Source organism: Mobula birostris, chromosome 1 (genome assembly GCF_030028105.1).
Source record: "Mobula birostris isolate sMobBir1 chromosome 1, sMobBir1.hap1, whole genome shotgun sequence".
NCBI lineage: Eukaryota > Metazoa > Chordata > Chondrichthyes > Myliobatiformes > Myliobatidae > Mobula > Mobula birostris.
In genome coordinates, this window is record NC_092370.1 from 207,106,046 (window position 1) to 207,124,596 (window position 18,551).

The 18,551-nt window shown below is 38.3% G+C and overlaps 2 protein-coding genes across 4 annotated transcripts in view; one reads left to right on the top strand and one right to left on the bottom strand.

Moving 5' to 3' along the window:
* Positions 1-6,321, bottom strand: part of coa8 (cytochrome c oxidase assembly factor 8) — a 30,903-nt gene extending 24,582 nt beyond the window's left edge. Inside the window, exons 1-2 of the mRNA XM_072270042.1 lie at positions 6,085-6,321; positions 1,378-1,575 (exon numbers count right to left, since the gene is read on the bottom strand). Coding sequence (XP_072126143.1) covers positions 1,378-1,575; positions 6,085-6,243 — 357 coding nt within the window. The 5' untranslated portion in view covers positions 6,244-6,321. The remainder of the gene's footprint in view (positions 1-1,377; positions 1,576-6,084) is intronic.
* A 37-nt stretch (positions 6,322-6,358) lies between these two features.
* bag5 (BCL2 associated athanogene 5) lies at positions 6,359-17,591 on the top strand. Of its 3 annotated transcripts, XM_072269914.1 has the most exons (3): positions 6,359-6,392; positions 7,221-7,357; positions 12,328-17,591. In XM_072269914.1, exon 3 carries the CDS (start codon positions 12,425-12,427, stop codon positions 13,769-13,771), a length of 1,347 nt encoding a protein of 448 aa, XP_072126015.1. In that variant the 5' UTR covers positions 6,359-6,392; positions 7,221-7,357; positions 12,328-12,424; the 3' UTR covers positions 13,772-17,591. The 3 variants fall into 3 exon arrangements, with proteins under 3 accessions (XP_072126015.1, XP_072126006.1, XP_072126024.1); XM_072269905.1 differs by lacking the exon at positions 7,221-7,357; XM_072269923.1 differs by lacking the exon at positions 6,359-6,392 and having other exon boundaries at positions 6,913-7,357.
* The last annotated feature ends 960 nt before the right edge of the window (positions 17,592-18,551 follow it).

An 18,551-nucleotide genomic window follows, 5' to 3' on the forward strand; every position in this document is an offset into this window, starting at 1 on the left:
GTGTTTTCCATCTCTGCTGGTTCTTTATCCCCGTCACGGGGTTCGTGCAAGTCAAAGTAAGTTATAAAGCTTAATCGTTTAATTGCATATTGTGCACGGTTTGTTATTTCGGGGTACTAAATTTGTAATGGTGGACACATCGCACAGCATCAATCCAAAGGAGATTTCTTTAGTTTGGTCTGGCAGGGGGGTTATCACCCCCTAGATTAAGCCGCTAGAAGAAGCAAGTGTTACATGTGATAGGAAAATTCTCCAGCATAATGCTGAGGAAACCTGTCAAAACGGGGTGGCATGGTGGCACAGCAATTATTGCCGATGACTCTCAGCTCCAGGGGACCTGTTCAATCCTGACCACAGCTGCTAACTGAGTGAAGTTTGCTCCTTCTCTCCAGCTGCTCCAGTTTCCTCCCACATCTAAAGACATGGTTAATGCCTTACTGTAACTTATCCTTCAATGTAGGCTCATGAGAAAAAGAATCAAAGAGGAGTTGATAAAGAATGAGTTGCAGAAATACAGAAAATTTACAAAAGGGAAGAGGACTGTTGGAGTTGCTGCCCTGGGAGCCAGTAGGCCAAACGGCGTCCTTCTGCATCCAGTGGCAAAGTAGGATGATGTTTATACTGGCAACCTCTCCCTCAATGTCACAAAAACAAAGCAGCTGGTTGTGGACCCAGGAGGATTGGAGACAGGCTAATCCCTATTGACATCAATGGTTGAGAGGGTGAACAGCTTCAAGTTCCTCGGCATACACATCACTGAGGATCTCATTTGGTCTGTACACAACGGCTGTGTGGTGAGAAAGGTACAACAGTGCATCTTTTACCTCAGACGGTTGAAGCAGTTTGGCATGAGTCCCCAAATCCTAAGAACATTCTACAGGGGCACAATTGAGAGCATCCTGACCAGATGCATTACTGCCTGGTATGGGAACTGTACTTCCCTCAATTGCAGGACTCTGCAGAGAGTGGTGCGGACAGCCCAGCACATCTATAGATGGGAACTTCCCACTATTCAAGACATTTACAGAGACAGGTGTGTAAAAAGGGCCTGAAAGATCATCGGGGACCGTGTCACCCCAACCACAAACTATCCCAACTGCTACCATCCAGCAAACAGTACCACAGCATAAAAGCCAGCAGCAACAGGCCCCAGGACAGCATCTTCCACCAGGTCATCCTGTCACAAGACAACAAATTTCACGATATAACAGTAATAAAAAATCTGACTCTGAAGTTAATTCTGACATATTTGCATAGTACAATGTGTAATACAAAATCTGATTATATATTGTTGTTTCATAAACAAATCAGACAATTTTTAACTACTAAGAGCATACAGTATTTCAAATGAAAGTATAAAGAATTTGCAATACTCACCTTGTTGAAAACTACATTCTGATTTGACCAAAATTTCTGGTTCCAATTCTGCGTATCTACTCTTAATTTTCTCAGCTGCCTTTCCAGTTTGGATTCATTCTTTGGAATGTGAAACTTCACGTATCTTAAGTTTGAAAATCTATCTGGAGGGCCAACCCAGTCAAAGTGTGAGTCCTTTGGCGGCTGGAAGTCTGAAATCTAAAAGATTATTTCAATTGGCACAAATTATTATTTATCTTAAAACTGTAGTGAGATTCAAAATTGACCTCACAATCTACCTCGCTGTGATCTGACACCTTACTGTCTACCTGCACTGTAACATTTTACTCTGCACTGTTTACCTTGTTCTACCTCAGTGCAACAATGTAATGAATTAATCTGTATGGATTGTATGCAAGACAAAAAAATCCACAATACTTCACTACATGTGACAATAATAAACTAATTTAAAAATTTAATTTACCGATTTTTAAAACCAAAGTCATAATTCACTTTTAATGAATAGATTGACTGGAGCCTGATATATTTTGGATAGCAGATACTAAGACAACATTCCTTGCATAGAGATGTGTGTGTGTGTGTGTGTGTGTGTGTGTGTGTGTGTGTGTGTGTACTGCACCTATAGGGTTATTAGACCCTCACTCTCCTGCAGGTGAATAAATAATTCCCTGCTTGTCCCAGGTATGTACAGTGGTGCTAAAAAGTTTGTGAACCCTGTAGAATTTTCTCTATTTCTCCATAAATAAGACCTAAAATGTGATCAGATCTTCATGGAAGTCCTAAAACTAGATAAAGAGAACCTAATTAAATAAATAACACAAAATGCATTATATTTGTTCATTTATTTATTGAGAAAAATTATCCAATATTACATGTATTTGTTGGAAAAAGTATGTGAACCTTTGCTTTCAGTAACTGGAGTGACCTCCTTGTGCAGCAATAACTTCTACCAAACATTTCCAGTAACTGTTTATCAATCCTGCACATCAGCTTGGAGGAATTTTAGGCCATTTCCTCCTTAGAAAATTGGGATATTGGCGGGCTTCTTTGCATGAACTGCTTGTTTCAGGTTCTTCCACAACATTCTATAAGATTAAGGTCAGGACTTTGACTCAGCCATTCCAAAACACAATTCTTCTTTTTAAACCATTCTGTTGTTGATCTACTTTTGTCTTTCAGATTATTGACTTGTTGCAATTATCCAACTTCTATTGAGCTTCCAGTGATGGACTGCTACTCTGATATTCTCCTGTAACATTTCTTGATACAATTTTGAATTCATTGTTCCCTCAACCATTGCAAGCTGTTCAGGCCCTGAGGGAGCAAAGCAGCTCCAAACCATGATGCTTCTTCCACCATGCTTCACAGTTGGGATGCCCTTTTTCCTCCAAACAATGTGCATTTTTGCCCAAAAGTTCAACTTTTGTCCCTTCTGTCCATAGAACATTGTCCCAGAAGCACAGCAGAACATCCAGGTGGTCTTTTGCAAACCTGAGACATGCAGCAATGTTTTTTTGGAGAGCAGTGGTTTCCTACGTGGTGTCCTTCTATGAACACCTCTCTTGTTCAGTGTTTTTCTTACAGGCATTGATCACGTGGATAGTCAGAGACTTTTTCCCAGGACTAAAATGGTTGCCACAAGAGGACACAGGTTTAAGGTTCTGGGGAATAGGTACAGAGGAGATGTCAGGGGTAACTTTTTTTTCACAGAAAGTGGTGAGTGTGTGGAATGGGCTGCTGGCAACAGTGGTGGAGGCAGGTAAGATAGGGTCTTAAGAGACTTTTGGATAGGTACATGGAGCTTAGAAAAATAAAGGGCTATGGGTAAGCCTAGTAATTTCTAAGGTAGGGACATGTTCGGCACAACTTTGTGGGCTGAAGGGCCTGTATTATGCTGTAGGTTTTCTATGTTTCTATGGACAGATGAGCAGAGACCTTAGCAAGTTCTAGAGATTTCTGCAGGTCTTTTATTGTTACCGTTGGGTTCTTTTTCATCTCCTTCAGCATTACATGTTGTGCTCTTGGCGTGATCTTTGCAGGACGTCCACTCTCAGGGAGAGTAGCAACAATATTGAATTTCCTTCATTTGTAGACAATTTCTCTTACTGTGGACTGATGAACACTCAAGTCTTTAGAAATGTTTTTGTAGCCTTTTCTAGCTCACGCATCTCTACAATTCTTCTTCTAAGGCCCTCTGAAAGTTGTTTTGATCAAGGCATGGTGCACATAATCATTCTTGAGAAGAGCAGACTCTGCCAGCAACCTGACTTTGTGTGTGTGTTTTTTTTAAATAGGGCAGGGCACCTCTACAACCTAAACTTCCAATCCCACCTCATTGATTGGAACAGCTGACTCTAAATAGCTTTTGTAGAAGCCACTACCCCAAAGATTCACATCCTTTTTTCTACATTTACATGTAATATTGGATAATTTTTCTCAATAAATATATAAACAAGTATAATGTATTTTGTGTTACTTATTTAATTAGGTTCTCTTTATCTAGTTTTAGGACTTACATGAGGAACTGATCACATTTTGGATCATACTTATGGAGAAATAGAGAAAATTCTACAGGCTTCACAAACTTTTTAGTACCACTGTATTCTTGTGATTGATTCTTTTATTCCACAACATCACAATTAAAACTTGCTCACAAAAGTAATAGTTCAGATCAACAAGGACTTGAACTGCATCAATCGTTGGCCGATTTGTCAGCTTTCACATATCAATAATGTTTCATGTTTTTCTATGTTAAAAAAAACAGGTTAAATAAAATATTTAATGTTATATTAATTTCTCCAATGCCTTGGAAACTATAATGTAAATAAAAGTAACTTAGTCAGATAGCTACAGAAAAGTACTGACATTTACTTAGATGCCTGAAGATATATTATTTAAAATTGACAAATCAAATTGGCCAGATTGAAATATTTGCAAACTAAACAATATTTGGAAGAAATTTTATCAAAGTAAAAAGAAACTGAAGAAAAGAAATGAAATATATTAAAACAAGTAAATTTTTATTGAATACCAGGTCGCGTTGGAAGGCGATCAGATCAATCCTACATTGGTGAGACCTGATATACACTGGGAGACCACTTTGTTGAGCACCTTAGCTCCGTCTGCAAAAAGTGGAATTTCCCAGTGGCTAACCATTTCAGTTCTTATCCCCATTCCGGCACGCCAGTTCATGACCTCTTCTGCCATGATAAGGCCACTCTCAGGGTGGAACAGCAACATCTCATGGACCCCCAACCTAATAATCCTGAAGAAGGGTCACAACTCAAAATGTCAACTGTTTATTCATTTCCATAGACGCTGCCTGACCTGCTGAGTTCCATTAGCATTGTGTGCGTTGATGGCATTAACATGGATTTCTTCAACTTCTAGTATTTCCCCAATCCCCTTCCCTCTTCTTCATTTCCCCACTCTGGCCTCCAACCACTTCTCCTCAGCTATCTATCACCTCCCCCAGTGCCCCTCCTCCTTCCCTTTCTCCTATGATACCCTATCCTCTCCACTCAGATTTCCTCTCCTCCAGCACTTCAGCTTTTCTGCTTATCACCTCCCAACTTCTTACTTCACCCCCGCCCCCACCACCCCACCCCCGGTTCAGCGTTCACCTTCAGCTTGTCATCCTTTTTCTGGCATCTTCCCCCTTCCTTTCCAGTGCTGAAGAAGTGTCTCAGCCCAAAGCGGCTACTGTTTATTCACTTCCATTGATGCTGTCTGACCCACCTGAGTTCCTCTAGCATTTTGTGTGTGTTATTCTTAATTCAATCCTGTGTGGCTAGGATAAGAAGTGAATCTAGAGAAGAGTTCTTTATGTATTAACTGATATATATTATAATACTTACATTTAACATATTTTTTAAAAAAGCATATCCTTCCCTCTTCTCCCCTTTCAGCATTAGGAAGGGATTGCTCCCTTTGTAGTTACCTGGTCTGTTCTCCCTTCCCCACCAACTCTGCCCTATTCAGTATCACTGTCCTATACAACCGTTGTAGATGTAATATCTGTCCTCTCACTTCTTTTCTCCCCAATAGCCATAGAACCAAACAATTAAAGTAAAACAGCGATTCTCTTGCATTTCTGCCAAACAATTTGCTGGGTTCGGTGTTCACCATATGGTATTTTCTACAGAGAAGCCAAATGTAGCTTGGCTGACCGTTCAGATCCATGATTTACTTGAGTTTGTAGTTTAAAGCTGCCTACAAAAGCAACTAGCTGTTAAGTAATCTCTTACTAGATCTTCCTTCAGTTAGTCCTGACGAAGGGTCTCGGCCCGAAACGTCGACTATACCTCTTCCTAGAGATGCTGCCTGGCCTGCTGCGTTCACCAGCAACTTTGGTGCGTGTAGCTGTTAAGTACCCATACTAAAAACTCCAAATTAATGCCAAGTTTAACTTTCTGTACGTTAAATAATGGAAAAGGTTTACAAAAGTTCAACCAAACACCTGGCTCATGTAAAAGGACATTTGTTGCAACACCATGAGATACTGATGCTTGTACATAACGCTACATAACTACACGCTTTACTGTTATGAAAACTTTTCTGCGTAATTTACCTTACACAGTATACATACTATTTGCCATTCTCTAAAATCTTCGATAACTTCACCCACTGGCGAAAATATACGGCGGAACAGATTTCCGCTTCAAATTTGCATTGAATGACCTAAAGTCAGAGACACTCGTCCTTTACCTCGGTATCTTTTCCCCTTTCATCAGGGGAACTAGTTGAAATTGGACGGCAACAGCCATAATTCTGCGCTTCAGCTCTTTTTACATAAGCAGTCAGCAATAGTCTTCTCCAAAATGGGTTGCTAAAATATAAAACCAAAGCCCTATGTTCATGGCTCATCACTTTTCCAAATATAAATTCCAATAAACCTCAAAACGCTCGACGCCAGTTATAATTTACGGCAGTAAGGCGACCAAACCATTTCCTGTCGTAAAGGAATGTGTTCCTGTCGTGCGACAGGACTCCTCAAGTGTCTTGCGGTGTCACTGGTGAGTGCTGAGTGTTATCCAGCTCCGTGGTGGGATTGCGTGGTCTAAGCTGTCTGCTTTCGGTGGAAGTGGAAGGGTTTTTTTAACTGTAGAATTTAATGGTAGTGGGAGTGGATCTGGATTAACCTGGGTCTGGGCTGTGTTATCTTGTCAGCCGGGCTGAGGAGTGAAACAGGTAGCCACTGCTCGGTCCTGACTCACCAGCAGACCGTGGCCTCGTCCACTCGTTATTTGTGATCTTTTTATACCCTAGTTCTGTTTAAACACCTTTTAAACCCCATGAAAGTTACGGGCAGCGGATCCGCAACACCTGGTCTTGAGTCTGTGGATATTTCCTAGCGTAGAGCAGGCAAAATAATTGAACCAATTTGGAGTAGAATACTTCGAAAAAACTCCTCCCAAGTAAAGCGTATTACAGCTATCTCAATCCACACTGACCTTGAATACTGCGTGACCGTCTGGTCTCGCGAACCAAGTTTATATTACATGGAGTGAATTGAATGTTCTGTTGTAATGTCTTGATCCTCTATAGCTCTCTTGGTTATAAAATTCCAAGGGTTCACTGCCCTTAAGATGAAGCGACGATTTCTTATCTCTATTCTGAATCCCTTGTTTGAGACTATGGGCCCTGATTCTAGAGACTGTAACCAGGGAAAACATAACTGGATGTAGACTGATTCCTAGAATATGGGATTTTATATTTTGAGGAGAGATTTGAGGCTAGACCACAGCCAATGGCATGTACTGATGGGGAATGATGATGAGAGCATTTCTATATTGATTTCAGAATGGCAGGTGATGTTAGTGAAATGTAGAAATTTCTAATAGGAAGCAAAAGGAAGTCAGAAAAGAAAATAGAAAATGCTGGAAATATGCAACCTGTTTGCAACATCTGTGAAGAGAGCAATCAAGTTTACATTTAAGGTCATTGACTCCTTAACAGCACTCAAGACCTTCAATGACAGGTCTGTTTCTCTTTGCATAATTGCTGCTTGACAGTTTACTACGTTTTGCCAGCACTTCCTGTGTGTGTGTGTGTGTGTGTGTGTGTGTGTGCGTGTATGTGTTTACTATTAACTGGGCTTGACAGTTTAGATGCAAGATTAATGTTTCTGCTGCTAGAGTGAGAAGTAACATTTGCATTATAAAAATTCATCTCCCAATAAGTGAGAGTATTTGATGGCATTTCCATTGCTGAGTCCCCTGTCATTAACGTGGGGGGTCACTAGTGATGAGAATTTCAACTGAACCAGCCATACTGTGGTGTAAGAACAGATCACAGGCTGGGTGTTCTGGGAGTGAAGTGCCTCCTGCTGTTGCTAAGCTTTTCCATTATTTACAAGGTACAAATGAACAGCTCAATTAAATGCTGTCCATTATAGCCTGGATGTATGCAGCTCCAAGAACTGTTTAGAAGCTCAGTATCATCCAGAATAGAACAGCCTACATAATGTAACGTTAATCACCAGATTAAATTTTTACTCTGAACACCCTTGATACACAATGGCTGCACTGTCCACCATTAAGAAATAACACTATTGTTATCTGCCTAGGCAGATGCAAGGGAACACCACCACCTGCTGGTTCCCCATCCATTTTACACCCTACTCTCATTTGGAAGTAGATTGCTGGCCAATCATTGGTACAAAGGACTCTGAGAACAGCTGAGAAGATCATGGGGGTCCCCCTACCATCCATCAGGGACAATTATTAGGAGCACTGTGTACGCAGGGCCCTTAGTATTATTAAGGATCCCACCCATCCATTCAGCATCCTCTTTGATTTTCTACCATCAGGCAGGAGACTCTGATGCATAAAAACAAGAACAGTTAGAATGAGAAGCAGTTTCCTCCCCCAAGGCCATTAGGCTTCAGAATTCCCTGCCGCATCGTATTTGAAGTGCCACTGATTAATCAGTTCCATTTCTTACAATATTTAATATTAATGCACTTCAATTTGTTTTTATGTGTGATTCATCTGTAGATTTTATCCTTACCTTCATAAATTATTGTGTGCTATGTGTGTTATGTGCTTTACACCCTGGTTCGAAAAAACGTCTCATTTCTGTATATGTTATATACTTGTATATAGTTACGTGATATTAAACTTGACTTGACGACTTGAAGCATAAGAGGCCCCGCCCGAACAGATTAGTAGCTTCACCAGAAAAGTGGCAGTGCTTCAAGGAATCACCTCGCTTATCAGGGATGGGCAATAACTACTGGTCTTTCTAAGAGTATTCATATTCTGAGAAATGAGAATAACTGAAAGAGGTGAAATATTGGGCATGTAAGAGGATGGCAGACAGGAAGGAGAAAATACTTGGGAAAACTGGTTGCTTGGCTTGGGAATATGGCAAAACAAATGCAGTAAACTTCAGAAGCATCTTGCCTGCCATGTTCCAATAGGTGATCACGATTCAAACACAAAGCCCCACAATTCCTCAACTGGCAGGAACTACAGCAGCTATTGTCAGTTCTTTTCAGAAAAAGAAAACAGTGACTATTAACTTTCCTTGAGACAACATGAAATTCCGAACTTTTTAAATGTTCATTAAAATCAAGTGAATGTTAGCGAGGAGGGAAGATTTCAAAAATACTGTGCTGTTTACAGGTCTAGGTCAAAGTAAATTTATCAATATTTATGTCACAATATACTACATTGAGATTCATTTTCTTGTCAGCATTTACAATAGAATAAAGGAAAAACTACACAAAGTCTGACCAATGTGCAAATATAATAATTATAATGGATAAAAAAAATACTGTACTGCAAAAATGAGTTGCAGAGTCCTTGAAAGTGATGCCATACAGTAGGCTGAGGAATAGTGTTGAGGTGAATGAAATTATCCGTGCTGGTTCAGTAGCCTGGTGGTTGAAGGGTAATAACTGTTTCTGAACCTGGTGGTGTGGGACCTATGGCTTCTCTACCTCCTTCATGATGCCAGCAATGAGAAGAGAGCACTGCTTGGATGGGTGGGGGCCTTCGATGATGGATGCTGCTTTCTTGTGGCAAGACTCCATGTAGATGCGTTCACACATTTCAATTTCCCTTCTACGTAGATAGAAATTTGATCATCAGGAACAAAAGAAAATGCATATTTCATTGTTGTGTCCAACAATCCAAGAGAGTGAGGAAATTAAGGCAATTTCATTGGATAAGCACAAAAATAAATTCATTTGTCAGAGAGTATTTCCCTTTTTTTCAGAATATAGTAACAGGAACAAGAAAGCCTACCATTTTCAATTTGGTCAAAGTTCTTAATAAAACTCAGTAGAGAAATAGTAATCAAAACCTCCAATTGATTTATCATCTGGTTATTTTTGGCTGGACTTGGAATAATACATACATACAGATTAGTTTCTTTCCCTCAAAAGAGAAAAATGAAAATTTCACTGATTTGTCTGTCAGGCTTTGTAATTCTTTGCATTGACATTGAAACTATTTCCTATTTGTCCTTTTGATTCGAATGAAGGAAAACCCTTAATTAGAAAAGAGAAATTTAAAGGAAGTACTAAAACAAATGACACCATTTTTAACTTGTCATTTACAGGGTTTTTGTTTTATTATGACTTCATCAGTGAAACAATTGGTCTTATGATATCAAAATTGCTTAGCAACATGAACTATCTACTGTTACATTTCATTTGCACACATTACATCAATTTTTGTTAGAATTCAATGCATCTTCACTCATGAATAAATCTTTTTATTAGGGCTTGCTTAAAGTTGCCCTTGTTTTGACATTACAAGTCTGTAAGTCTGAGCATTCTTATATAGACTTTCCTGCATCCTTTTTTGTGTATGAGGTGCTGTAAATTCTGAATCTAAATAAGTAAATGTATCATGACTAGTGTCATGTAGCATTGCTAATATGATACTCAGCAATACAGGACAAGATTGTCCCAGTTTTTAAATCCCACGTGATTAATTTCACCTGGTAACGTGATTGAGGCTGTCCTAATTAGCTTCATTGCCATTGATTTAGCTACCAGAAAAATCAAATACTGTATTGTCTATTACAATTCTTTTTTTCAAATGTCTGCTACAATTCTGTATTAGGCGTTTCTGTTGGAGAGTAGAGAGAGAAGGGTGATATTTAGGAAAATAAAAGACATTTCTAAGTAGGTTGACAGTACTGAAAGTTAATGGCCCAGAATTTACTATCAACAATGAGCTATATAAGCGAATCTACAACACAACAGAGCTTTTAAATTTAATCCACATCCCAGGGCATAAGTAGCTGTTAGAACTTTAAATTTTCTGATTTTAAAAAATAATAATTCAGTATTAATTTGTTATTATTAAAAATTCTTAAATGTAAAGAGAAAAACTGTTAAGAGATTAAATGGAAACAATTAAAAATACTAATGTTTAATTCCTTGTGGCTATTCCTTTCCATCGAAATCAACAGAGAAGGTTTTCCCTTCATCAGATTCAACTTGGCAGAGTTTGTACAGAAACGACACAGTAAGTGGTTGGAAGTGCTTTCACCTTCATGTTTCTTTGCCGAACTCTGAGGAATTCAAAAACACAAAAGATGTTACAAGGGAAAACAACTATTAACAACTCCCTGCAACTGGGGTACTTCTGCATTTGTACTAAGTTGCTGTCAGTTATTTGAGGGATTTTTGCAGGTCTACTGACAGGTCCCTACAAAGTCTTGGCCAACTGAGAATATAAATACCTGTACATAACAAGTAAAAGCTGTAGGTCATTACCGTGAGGAATCAAAGGGATCAATGAGGAATATGTTGTGTATTCATAGAAATAGAAGGAGGACCAGGCATGTCCTCTCATCAAGAGATGAGTTATTAACTTCAAACTTTATGCATAATCACTCAAAGAGTTGAATTGCATGTGCACGTAACGAGAGCTGTATAACTCATCTCCTTCTACCTTAGGCCACAAATTTATTAATCACCCCTGCTGTGGACCACTTTTTTGGAGGTCCAAGATGCCAACTTCTACAAAGAAGGAATCTGTATGCTCCACGACTGCTGGACTAAGTGTGTAAATGTAGGAGGGGACTACGTTGAAAAATAAATGTGCTAGATTTTCTAAAATTGACTCCTTCTACCTTAGGCCACAAACTTATCAATCACCCCTCGTATGTCAATTTCAGCATCATTTATGTGAGTTTTTTTTTTTACAACCCTTCTCAGTGTCCTTTTAATTTGTGGATACCGTAGTTATGCGCAATAGTTCAATGTATCATCAAACTAATGTTATGCACAAATTTAACATGTAGTTTTTGAAATAGAACTTTGAAACTAGAAAAGCAAGTTATTGACTCAGAACAGCCTCAATCTGCCTGTTGCTGGCATTTAGTAGTTTATTAGCAGTCACAAGTGCTTGACTAGTAGAGAGTAGTTATGTGCAAGTGTCAAGGTCATTAATTTTATTTATTTATTTGGAGGGTGCAGCACAGGCTCTTTGGATCAACAAGCCGTACCACCCAGCAACCCTAGTGTAATCATAGGACAATTTATAATGACCAATTAATCTACTAACTGATACATTTTTGGACTGTGGGAGAAAACCCGGGCGTTCTAGGGGAGGAACGTACAAACTCTTAACAGAAGACACCAGAATTGAACTCAGAACTCTGATGCCCTGAGCTGTAAAAGCATCGTGCTTACCACTGTGCAACCATGGTGCCTCCTTCTGTTTAAACTTGTCTAAACTTAAGGTTAATAGTATTTTAATGCAAGCAATACTTCAGTTTTTATTAAAGTTCTTATGTTTGTGAAGCATAATATCCAAGCAGATTAAGCTGATTAATAACAATGAAAGCCTTACAGTTTCATTTTCATCTATGTATTACATTGAGGCGGATTTTGCAGTTAGTCGCAAGCTCACTACAGAGCTTGGTTTCAACTGGTATAAAATGCCAACCTTGCTAACATTTAACAATATTTATTATTGCCTCTAGAATTAAAGTTGCAATATGCTGCCAAGAAGTGACATGCTGACCAGCATATTTTCATTCAATTTTTAAATTACTGTGATTCATTAAGGAAAAAGAAAATATGGACATGGGTCAACAACATCCATCTTTGATTAAGGTTCAAGAAATTCAGAAGGAACTACAAGAAGCTAAACAACTTGTATTATCATTCAGTGGTACGCAGGCTGATAAAGAATATAAGCAGTTGGAGAGCTTGTTGACCAAGTTGCTATTTGAGTTAGATGCAGTAGATACAGACAGCAAGTCAGAAATTCAGAATGGTCGCAAAAATGCCATAAAAATTGTGGAGGAGCTATTGAAAGAGCTGGAGCAAGCTGCAACTCACCCATCACGTCTAAGAGTGGAAAGTATCTTTGGTGATGCACAGCGGCTGGTTACCAGGGAATTATCTTCTGCTGGGGGCTTGATAACTGAAGAGTTTGCTGATCAAATCCAAGAAATAATTTTTCAGCTGACGCAAGTAAAAACAGGAGGGAAAATTGGTTTGAGGAAAGCCAGATATCGAGCACTAACAAGAATTTGTGCTGTCCAGGATATCATTGAAAACTGCATTGGTCAGCAAGCATTAAGTTTACCTCTATCCACAAATACACATACTTCTGTTTCTAAAATCAATTCTGTTTTATTTGAAGTTAGCAAAGCAAGATGTGATGTAATTGGCCTGTTAATGAGCCTAAATGCCATGGAAAATTGTGCACACCTATCCCGAGTCCTCACTGGATTATTAATGCAATTGGATGCAATAGATGTGGCTGGACACTCGGAAGTAAGAAACTACAGGAAACGTGTGGTGCATGAGATCAATTGCTTACTGGGACATTTGGAGATGGAATCCGAGGGAGAGTCTTCAGGACGTTATGACTTAACCCAGAATCAGTCTATCAAACGTATCGAAGAAATACGTCTGAAGACAACACAATTAAAACATCAGCTCTTGCGACAGGACCATGCTTCTGATTTGCATTTCAAGCCACATACTGAACTGCAAAGTCTTCTCTCAGAATTGGATCAAGTAGACATTAACAAAAATCCATGTATCCGTGAAGCTAGGAGAAGATCTGTAGTTGACGTGCAGGCTGTGATCGCTTATCTTGACCTGAAGGAGATTCTTGAAAAGAGAGATAACATGAAGGAAGAGCTGAAAGATGAACATCCGTCACAGAAAGCTATATGGGGGGTCCTAAGTCACTTGTCCGAATTTCAGAGGCAAGTCCTGTCTTTTGATGGAGCGAGAACTGACAAGAATTATGTGAGACTGGAAGAAATGCTCACAAAACAACTTCTAGCACTTGATGCTGTGGAAACCCAAGGGAATGATGGTGCTAAGGCTGACAGAAAACAAGCAGTGAAGTTTGCACAGAATATTCTTAATTACCTAGACATGAAAACAGATGAGTGGGAATATTAAATTGTAGTTCTAGATGGGGAGTGTAGCTTTTGTGCCTTCCTTTGCACTATTTTTAATTGTTCAGGTTATCTTGACAGTTTCATGCAGATTAAACTCTCATCTCATATTATCATCATTTCATAATAGTGGACTTCAAAAAAGGCAAACTTTTGCACTTTGAGTGCAATAAGTGAACACTGTGAGAGTGTTTTGGGTGTTTCATTAAGATATCATTGAGAGCACCTTAAATGTCATTTAATAATACTCAGTAAAATTAGATTTAGATTACAGAAGAGAATCTGAAGACGTGTGTTGCTCTAGATTTCAATAAATTTTAAATATAATGTTTCATATTTTACCAAAAAATGTATATATTGATGGGATATTTAAACTGGAATTAAGGAAAACATTAACACCACCATCTTGCTACTCCATAGAGTTACATAGAACTGTACAGCACAGGAACCTTTCTTTCAGCCCATGGTGTCTGGGCCAATCATGATACCAAACAAAACATCCTATCTGCTCGTACATGATTCCATATCTTTCCATTCCTTTTGTGTTTGTGTGTCCATCTAAATGCCTTATAAATGCCACTACCATGTCTGCTTCCACCATACTCCTGGCATTTTCCAGGCACTAAGGACTCAATGCTGAAAAAAAACTTGCCCAATGTACTGTATCTCCCTTAAATGTCTCTCCTCTCGTCTTAAAGCTATGCTATCTAGTATTTGATATTTCTACCTTGGGAAATAGACTCTATCTGTCTCTCGTAGTTTATAAATTGTCAAGACTCCCCCCCCCCACCCCCAGCCTCCGACCCTGTAGGGAAAACAATCAGAGTCTTTCTAACCTCTCATTTAGTGTGGGAATCTTATGAAGCTTGAGGGAAGTTATTCTGGGCACTCGTGGCTACAATAGTTTGTACTAAAATGGTAACACAAGCAGATACATGAACCAAAAACTATATTTAATATACACTAGCCATCACATTTATATCTGATGCCTCAGGGATGAGAACCCTTTTGAGAGAGATGACATTCATTTAATAAGAGAACGTAAGTATAATATTTCATACTAAATCATTTTAACTCTGTCTTACATTATGTATAATAATCGTTATCACCATCTTGAGGGAATCAGAATTCTGACGAGCATGGATATAACAGATGGTGGGGAAATTTTCCCCTTAGAAGAGTGTGTAAAAACTAGAGGATACAGTTCAGGGTAAAGGGTAAGAGATTTAGAGGGGATCTAAAGGCTGATTTATACCTGTGCATCAAGCGTACCTTACACTGTACCCTACACCGAACCCTACGCCATAGCCTAATGCGCACCTCTCCCGAAATGTTAACTACGCATCGCGGCGACGCAGCCCAAAACAATTGTGATTGGTCCACTTGGTAGCATCGCATTTCCTCCTACGCTGCAATAGCTTCCCTTTGGGCAACTGAAGGGCAGGGAAGGAACTCTGGCTGCAATGCTTTCCATAAAGCTTTACAGACCTCTGAAATTACGGAGGACCCTGTGCTTGACACCAGTCTGTAGCTAGCTGCTACAGCCTGTTGACTTCCACCTGAAGCTAAAACTCGAATGGTGATTGCCAGTCTCTGAGTATACTGTGTGTACACTGATGCAATATTAATGATTGGAGACGATGAACCAAATTGTCAAATCTACTTGCCGACATCCAAAAATATTTGAAATGCATTTCCTCGTCCATGTCTCTCAGTGGCTGGACAAGCACAGAAAATTCATCCTCCTTCAGTTTCAGTCACCATTGTTTGAAGTTTGAGTTTCAACACGAAGAAGCTCAACACAGTGGCATAGAAATCCCACCGCCAACTAGCGTTTTGGTGGTGAATTGCAGAGTGACGCAGGCACACCAACGCACAAGTATAAATGCTCACAACGCCGTAGCCCACTTGCGTAGGCTATGGCGTAAGCTAGAACGCACAAGTATAAATCAGCCTTCAGGAGGAATTTTCACCCAGGGAACAAATGCATTGTGGAAACCCTCACAACATCTGAGTAGCATTTAGACAAACGCTTGAATTGTACATCGTGACAACCTAGAAGGCTACGGATCAAGTGCTGACAAATGGATTAAATACTGATGGTTAAACTGATGCTCAGCCAGGACTTCAGGGGTGGGGAGGGTGAAGGCCTGGTTCCTGTGTCCTTTGACACTATTGAGGTTGTTTTTGTACATTATCAGAATGCACCTGCAAACTAAAATGATAATGTAATTCATGCTACTTCCATTTAGATGTTCAATATTTCTGATTTCTTTGGAAATATTTACATTTTATCATTGGCATAGTTTATTAAAATTAGTTCTGTGTATGAAATTCATGATAATTTTGTATGTAGTTCTTAAGTTAACAGATCTACAATTGAAATACATTTCACATTGTTAAAGTTGATAAGGTATTAGTATTCAAAATATTAATAATGTAGGTACTTACTGAATATCATTCTGTTATCAGAAATATCAGTTTTCATGTGTTAATGGATTGTACCCATTGAAATGCATTAAATTACATTGCATTTTAATTAGCTCTTGATTAATATAATTGCCATTGCAAATATTTATTAGACCATTTAAAATGTTATCCTTGGCTAAGTTGGAGCTTATGGTAATTAATTAAGTTAAGTGACTGAGTTTCTAGCCATATTTCTACAATGGTATTGAGTAAGAAATCTAGGGCTGTATTAAATCTCTCTAAGGATAGACAACATTATCCCTTCTGACCAGCAACATGTCATAGTTGCATTGTTCACATATATTGGAAGCCTTCAAACAACACAACCCAAACCTGCAAAGGTCAAAATGATAAAGTAGATCGGAACATCACCTGGCCTAAGGAGTACATCGTTTTAATTTAATTGTCACTCCTCCATTGTTGCTATTGTAAAATTGCTGCTGCATTACCATATGGGTAAAATTGGACTCAAGAAGATGACGGGTAAAGACAATTAATTACTGCCTGGACATCACTGCTGACATTTTATAAATGAATACCTAAAAAGTGAAATGTTTAGTTATTATGCTCTATGGCAGTTCATTTTAAGAGTTGCTAACATTGAGTAAGCAAAACTGAAATCTATTATGCTGACAATAAGCTAGTGGAAGCCATGCTTTTGTGTTTGTTTTATGCAGTGATTTTCTTTGGGGCATGTATAAAGTTTATTATAATCTTGGTGTTTTGATTGAAAAACTATCAACCATGTGGTGCAGTGCAAGAAACTGCTCTTCTAAATTTCAAATGTGGCAATCCAGCAAGTCAGAAACAACTACTAACAAGACTTAGAACTAAAATAAAGCTACATGAAAGATGACATAGCCTTCAGAGTTTGCCAGTTTGCTTTCTCTGCTTTAAGATACTAATATAAATATTAAGTTCCATAGAATGATCTATATTTCCAATGATTTTTTTGCTGTACTGTACTCAAAAGCTCCACTTGTCTGTGAAACAAGTCCTGTATTATGAAAATAATAAAAACTAAAGGTGAAGGAAATCTGAAATAAACACAAAAAGAAAATAATGTTGGGAACACTCAGTGGGTCAGATGGTCCTTCATTCTGATGAAGAGTCCTTATCCTGAAACATAAATGCCGTTTTTCTTTCCACTGATACTGCCTGACCCACTGAATGTTTCTAACATTCTCTGGGTTGAATCAATTTTCAATTTGTACTTTCAATTTGACTTCTAGTCCATAAGATTTTAGTCCATAATATTGATGCTTGTTTAAAAAAAACTTTGGTTTCTGTTATTTTGTGGTGTATAATTATAATTCAATCAACCCAGGTCGGAATGTTTACAGTTGTATTTTTGTTGAATGTTACCATTCAAAGAATAAATAATAATTTTATTTTTTTGATTTATTAAGTTTTGTTTATTGTCTTGATTGTAATCTAGCTAGATACTTCTGTTGATCTGTATTAAAAATAATGGGGCAAGTATGGAAACATGATTTGCCCTTTTATAAGTTTAATACATGCTGCCTAATCAGAATCAGGTTTATTATCACCGGCATGTGTTGTGAAATTTGTTTCACAAATCTGAGCTACAAGACAATCTTTACATTGGAAACAGATATATGATTTTGACCCTAGTTTGAGAGTTTTTTTGCTTCAAAGTGGCACCAAAAACAAAAAGTTTCAAATGTAGGCTTCATTGTGATGTTATGAGTGTTAGTGATATTACACTGTACATTTGGTTTGAGTTGCTCTTGCAACACCAGTTACATTTATTTTGATTTCAGGATATGCCAGGCAATATAACTTCATTATACTGCCAATAGATTTTCCAATGTTATTGAATATTGGAAAAACCTACATGGATCTAGATCAATCCTCAAATATATTTATTTGAATTGAAATTATAATTTTAAGGCAGAAAATCAAACTTGTATCTTGTATCTTTTTCTGAAGAATTTTGCTCACGTACTAGATTAGGTTCCATATTTACAGATGAAATTCTTCACTTGATATGTGAATGGAACATGACACAAAGCCATGTTAAGTGTTTAAGTCTTCAGTAGCATCTTATTAGTCATTCACTGAACTCATTTAACTGGGATAAAAATTGGGATTTTCAGGCTAACAAAATAATCCAACTTAAATTTCCCCCACAGTCTGACATTGCTGTTTGATTGTCAGAATGATGCAACGAAACCACACAAGTTTACAGTACTGGAAGAAGCTACTTTAGAGACACAAGTTTACAGTACGAGAAGCTACTTTAGAGACACAAGAGACTTGATGCTGAAATCTGGAACAATACATAAAATGCT